The sequence below is a fragment of the Vanessa cardui genome, chromosome W (genome assembly GCF_905220365.1).
Source record: "Vanessa cardui chromosome W, ilVanCard2.1, whole genome shotgun sequence".
NCBI classification, from domain to species: domain Eukaryota; kingdom Metazoa; phylum Arthropoda; class Insecta; order Lepidoptera; family Nymphalidae; genus Vanessa; species Vanessa cardui.
In genome coordinates this window covers 12,391,560-12,398,431 of record NC_061153.1, presented here as the reverse complement: position 1 = coordinate 12,398,431, position 6,872 = coordinate 12,391,560, and the positions used below count along the sequence as shown (strand labels likewise).

Sequence of the window (6,872 nt, the reverse complement as noted above, 5' to 3'; positions counted from 1 at the left end):
AGGATAAGTAGGTAGTAGTAAATTATATAAAAAGAATATTATAAGTGACTATTACTAATAAATGTTATGTATATAGGATCGGGGGCGGTATTAGACGGATCGTCGGAAGGTCGGGCTCCCATTTTAAGAAATAGCAATTAATTTAAATAACAACAGATTTATTATTTACAATAATTACAGTAATGGTCTTAAAATAATTTATACACAATCAAAAAAAGCAAACAGATAAGCCAGAGATATACAGCGAAAGCAATATGCCGAAGGGCAGCGTAACCGCGTACAAGCGGACAAGTACAGCTAACTAAATAGCGTAGTAAAGGCAGTCAAGCCTGAGGGGTAAACCGACAGTTTTGTCGGGAGCTAGAGCTCTTGCTTGAGTCGATCCTGGAAATCGACTGAAGACTAGCCAGTGAACACAGTATTTATACCCTAGCCCCTACTCCCAACAACTCTGTCCATGGCGCGAAACGCTAGCCACGTGTTTACCAAAATGAAAATACAAACTAATTAAATCTGCTATTATGACTTTTAGTCATAAAATATTCCAATATGAATTATCGTTAATCAAGAACAGTCAATTTGGAGTTATTTCTGTGATACAAATTAAATAATCGTTTATAATGTTTCGTAACGTTATTAACAATTACCGAAATCGAAACTAGTCGTCATAAATCAATTAGCAGGTAGCTAGTAAATCATACCAGATATAATTAGGAATTGTCGTAAAAGATTTGCATTAAAAATCTAGCTAATTGTAATAATCATTGAGTAAACAACAAATCAATCAAGTCAAGGTGGGTACTTTTATCTTTGCGTTGATGTGACGACTGACTCCGACACGGCCAGAACTGACGATTCACACGTCCTCGTGTAGTTCTGTAACAAAATATAACCAAGTAAAACATTGTGCGGCCTTCCTGACCAATAAATAACTAATTAATGACAACATGACTGAAAAAAATACACCTGCCCAAAAATAACACAGTAGACAGTACAGTACAGATAGTACAGATAGTACAGATAGTACAGATAGTACAGATAGTACAGATAGTACAGCTGGCCACAGATACTCAATATATCACAAAAAGTCAAATAGACATCTAGGAGTCAAAAATAGACATCCAAGAGTCAAAATAGACATCCAGTAGTCAAGTTAGACATCTCACATTGGAATCAAGATAGATATCCCGCATAAGATTCTAATAGACATACAGGAGTCAAAATAGACATCGAGGAGTCAAGATAGACATCCAAGAGTCAAAATAGACAACCAGGAGTCAAGATAGACATCTCGCATTGGAATCAAGATAGATATCCCGCGTAAGATTCTAATAGACATCCAGGAGTCAAAATAGACATCTAGTCATGTGGCAACTGCGTGTCTGCGATGGAACAGCTGTCATCACTATCATCATCATAATTTAAATCAACAGGGCATTGGGGCATTTTTCTTACACGGTCATGGGCATATTTGTAAGTTCTATTACCAGTAAGAGATTTTAACAAATACCTGTCACCATCTAATAAAGTTACAATCTTAAATGGGCCTTTATATTTGGGGTCTAATTTAGTCTGGTTTCTTTCTTCATTTTTAATAAGAACAAAGTCACCAACATTAAATTTATTTGGAGAAGCCTTAGATTTGTCAAAACGAGCTTTATCACAATCGGCACTTTCTTTCATAGCCTGGGCAGCATGTTCTCTCACAGTAGTTAGATCAATTTGAATTTCAGCGTCGTCTACAGCCATTAAGGATAGAGGTCTCGCGACTCGCCCTATCATCAATTCTAAAGGACTAGCCTTAGTAACGCGGTGAGTTGTACAATTAAGAGCTAGTTGAACTTCCTCAATTGCGTCTTGCCATGAACGATCACTGGTTTCAATGGCAGTAAGCATGCTTTTTTAAGTTCGCATAACGCGTTCGACCTGACCATTGGCTCTGCAAGAGCCTGTTGCTATCAAATGCAAGGCAATTTTATGGGAATCACAAAAGTCTTTGAAATTTTTACTAGCAAAGCAACGACCTTGATCAGCAATTACTCTTGAAGGTGTACCAAATAAGGAAACACTAGATTTTAAGGCCTTTATGCAACTTGATGCGTCTATTTGTAGGCTATGATACAGTAAGACATATTTGGTAAAAGAATCTATCAAAACAATGACATACTCCTTAAGGTCACTCTTTCCACTAAGCTTTCCTGTGACATCAACATGTACTGTGTGCCAAGGTATGTTAACTTTGGGAATAGGATGTAGTTCTGCTTGAACTCTTCCAGAATGAGACTTGGAAACCTTACATGTGATACAATTTTCTACGAATTTTCGGACATATTTAGCCATTTTATCAAACCAATAATGTTCGTAAACCTTTTCGAGAGTTTTATCCCATCCTAAGTGCATAATTGACTCATGGACATGATTTATGACAGACCACCGAAACGCTCGAGGTACGATAGGCAATGAACGCGTTTGACCATTACGTTGTATTTTACGATACAGAACACCCGATCGCAATTCGTAAGTTTGAGCGACATCAGGGGAAAGAGAATTGTTTTTCAAGTTTGATATTATCAATTCTATTTCAGGATCACGCTGTTGTTCAGCCAAAAGCCAGTTACCGGACAGAGTTGTAGTATCAACGCGCTTTTGTTCAGTATTGTTATCTAAATGACTGAATACGGGGGTTCGGGTAGTGAATTTCTAGAAAGAAAATCTACATGATTCACGAGTATACCTTCAAGCTAAACTATTGCAAAATCGTTTGCCTGACAATTTGCTCGAACAACTTTCACGAATGAGAGAACATTCCGCCCCAGAGTCATAACAGAATGAAAGTTCCTCACCGGATTGCGTTAGTACACCCATGACAGGTCGTACTTCACAGGCATCAACGCGCCTGACATCAGCTGGATAAGGGCTGGACGTGTGAGCGCTCGACGCCTGGCTCCCGGCGCTGCTGCTCGAGCCCGGCGGGCGTCCGCTTGCTGTAGTCGGGCAGCGCGGCGCGATGTGACCGGACTCCCCGCAGCGGAAGCAGATGGTCTTCGATGGTGTCATCTTCGATGATGTCAGCTTCGATGAGGTTCCGGTGTTGGCAGATACTGTTTTAGAATTTGCAAGTTTCTTGCGACAGTTAGTTGATTTGTGCCCTAACACTCCGCAGTAGTGACAAACTATAGTTTGCTTGAAACGCTTTGCGTTAGACTCTGCATGGTCAGATGAAAAACTCGACTTTCGTTTTAGATGAGAGAAAACATTTAGTTCCTTCTGTAGCTCATTTCTAGAAGAGACTTCAGTAGTGAATGCAAGGCGATGAGCGCGGGAGTCAAATTTGGAAACATGGGCTAAAACTGTTGCGACAGCTATTTTTTCGACACTGAAGCCGTTCCATGAAGAGGTAAGGGACGTAACCAAACGGTTAGCGTATGCGGCTAAAGATTCTCCATCTTTTGGTTGACTACTATGAACGTTTATGAGAGTAGCAGCGGAAGTCTCTGTCACGTCATACCGAGAAAAAAAAAGATTCTTGAACTCTGTCCATGTCATACCGCCATATGATACTTGTGAAAACCATGTTGAGGCGTGGCCTTTTAACGACTTGCTTAAGGCAATAATTAACGAGCTTCCATTAAGCGGCTGCTCCGAGAAACAAAGATCGACGGTGGTGCTCCAAGCGCGAGCATTGGAGTCGGGCAAGTCTGGATTAAATTCAGGCAAATGAACAGTGGGAGAAAATGAAGATGGTCCCTGTATAGCATCTATCAATTGTGCCATGTTACGGCTCTGAAGATCAAGTAATGCCCGCCATGGGCCTTCTGTCCTTGATTCAATCTGTTCAGATCCCAGTTCTGATATAGGATCGGGGGCGGTATTAGACGGATCGTCGGAAGGTCGGGCTCCCATTTTAAGAAATAGCAATTAATTTAAATAACAACAGATTTATTATTTACAATAATTACAGTAATGGTCTTAAAATAATTTATACACAATCAAAAAAAAGCAAACAGATAAGCCAGAGATATACAGCGAAAGCAATATGCCGAAGGGCAGCGTAACCGCGTACAAGCGGACAAGTACAGCTAACTAAATAGCGTAGTAAAGGCAGTCAAGCCTGAGGGGTAAACCGACAGTTTTGTCGGGAGCTAGAGCTCTTGCTTGAGTCGATCCTGGAAATCGACTGAAGACTAGCCAGTGAACACGGTATTTATACCCTAGCCCCTACTCCCAACAACTCTGTCCATGGCGCGAAACGCTAGCCACGTGTTTACCAAAATGAAAATACAAACTAATTAAATCTGCTATTATGACTTTTAGTCATAAAATATTCCAATATGAATTATCGTTAATCAAGAACAGTCAATTTGGAGTTATTTCTGTGATACAAATTAAATAATCGTTTATAATGTTTCGTAACGTTATTAACAATTACCGAAATCGAAACTAGTCGTCATAAATCAATTAGCAGGTAGCTAGTAAATCATACCAGATATAATTAGGAATTGTCGTAAAAGATTTGCATTAAAAATCTAGCTAATTGTAATAATCATTGAGTAAACAACAAATCAATCAAGTCAAGGTGGGTACTTTTATCTTTGCGTTGATGTGACGACTGACTCCGACATGTATATTATGTAGACTACGATAGCACTGGCTGAAACCTCAGTGGTTTTTTGTTGCTTTTATTGTTTTGATATGTGTAATTTTATAAATTGTTTTAAAAAAAAACAGATAGTCCAACGAGTCAATACAGAAATAAACAAATATTTTATATGATCACACAGCTTCGCGATACCTTCCCATCTTTAAAAACAGTCACTTGAAACTATCAAGAAAGTGGCCATGGAAAGGGAGCGCCAGATGGCATTGGTGCTGTGGTTAAGAGGACTGCCGATTTCCAAGTCAAATGCGGGCGCGACGTTGGTAACTTTGCGACTTTTGTTAAAGCTGTTCGTGAAAATGTTAAAAATATCGAAATAAGAGTAGTTAAAGAACACGAAATTATAGAAAAAGAAATACGACTTCCCAAAGACATACATCCTTTCAAGGGTACTATGTCGGTACACCAAGTCATATGGAACACCCAATCCGAATTTTTTTGAAATTCAGAAAACTCAGCTGTTTCGTTTTCTTAAACAATATATGTGAACACAATGATAAACATATGCTAGTACATAAAATTTATAATAGCGCCATTTCATCAGCAGTCCAGAATGTTAAAATCATTCCGCCAAACAAACGTATTAAGCTGTTGAGTGACATTTCCATTCGGTATACTAATCAAAACAATAATTCATCAACTTCTGGAGTACGTAAGACAAACAATAGTTTAAATATAAAAAGACTAGCAGAAATAAAAGGGAATTGGGAAAATCAGCCATTCATAATTAATAATCAACAAAACCGGACATGAACAGGAATTCCTTTTCGATTTATAAATAATTCAAAATAAATAATATTAAATAGACAATAGAGTGATAAAGAAAATAATTACATTTAAAAAAAATTATTAGAATGATGATTGAATAGACTCTGAAACTATTTTTTACTGATTTTCAATCTACATGTAAGTAGAAATAAATCTGTCGAAGCGTTTCCCGGATTTCAAGCGTTAACAATATTTTAAACGCTTTTGAAGTTGATACCGTCAGCGCGCTCTGTCCGTCTCAGAGGAGCGTCCGGCTAGCTAGGTTCCTGCAAGTCTTAGCCCATCTCACGTAATTATACAGAGCCTTTTAATGCACAGAAACTTTTGAATAAGGTCCCTACTTTGTCTTCATTCGATTTTGCAACAGTTATTCCAGTCTGGCGAAGTCAAATTTTCGCATTGAAAGCGATAACATTGTAGCGTGTTTTTTTTATTCTTTTCCGTATTTCCAAGTTATTTCTGTGATATTTGTGCGCAATATGCCTCGAAAGGGTACCAAAGATCAACCGAAACAGTACGGGCGCAAGAGATCGTATCCGCCCCCTGTTAATCGCTGGGAATTTGAAAAGAACAGGTCGTTTACAAGCACGTCAGCGCAGAAAATTCTACAAAGTGGCAAATTGGGAAGTTATGAACGAAGTGTTGATTCAGTGTACTGCTTTTTGAATTTGTTTTAGTTTTTAACTTTTTATCCGATAACGTTTTGTGTAGAAAGTGCAACGGACGAATCGCTTTTTCCATGCGTGATCGACGAGGCCTCGGTTTCAAACTGAATTTGAAATGCGATTGCGGGGAAAAAAGTGTTGCTTCGTGTCCACTTATCGGTAAAGCTTATGAAATAAATCGCCGAATAGTGTTTGTTTTCCGTTTATTAGGCCTCGGAATAAAGGGTTTGAGCAGGTTTTGTGGCATGATGGACATTTGTAGCGGAATGACGACCACAGTGTATTACGGTTGTCTAGAAAATATAAAAATCGCGACGAAATCGGTTTACGACATAGTTCTGAAGAAAGCTGTAGCAGAGGAGAAGAAAGAAAACGTTTCTCGGGGGCTACAGGAAGATCATTTCATCGTTTCAGGAGATGGAACATGGAAAATGAGAGGATTTTCATCTCTCATTGGCGTGACCAGTCTCATTGGATACCACACCAAAAAAGTTGTCGACGCCATGGTCAAATCGAAATTTTGCCAATCTTGCAGCTTTTGGGAGAAAAAAAAAGATGAAGATCTTGCTGCTTACGATGAATGGAAGGAAAAACACTTGGAAACTTGCACTGCAAACGGCACGACGGTTCCGCAGGAAAGATGGAAACCGACGCAATCATCGAAATGTTTCTCCGATCGCTAGAATTGCACGAAGTCAAATACGTCACTTACGTCGGGGATGGTGATAGTAAAACGTTTAAGGGATTACTTGAAGCCAATCCCTATGATGACGTTACTGTAC

General features: G+C 38.9%; 1 protein-coding gene across 1 annotated transcript; it reads right to left on the bottom strand.

The window, feature by feature from the left end:
• Positions 1–435: 435 nt before the first annotated feature.
• LOC124542823 lies at positions 436–4,614 on the bottom strand. Its single transcript, XM_047120707.1, has 2 exons — positions 2,844–4,614; positions 436–876 (listed from the first exon to the last, which is right to left on the bottom strand). The coding sequence occupies exons 1-2, from the start codon at positions 3,901–3,903 to the stop codon at positions 857–859; spliced, it is 1,080 nt and encodes a 359-aa protein (XP_046976663.1). The 5' UTR covers positions 3,904–4,614; the 3' UTR covers positions 436–856.
• Between the last annotated feature and the right edge of the window lie 2,258 nt (positions 4,615–6,872).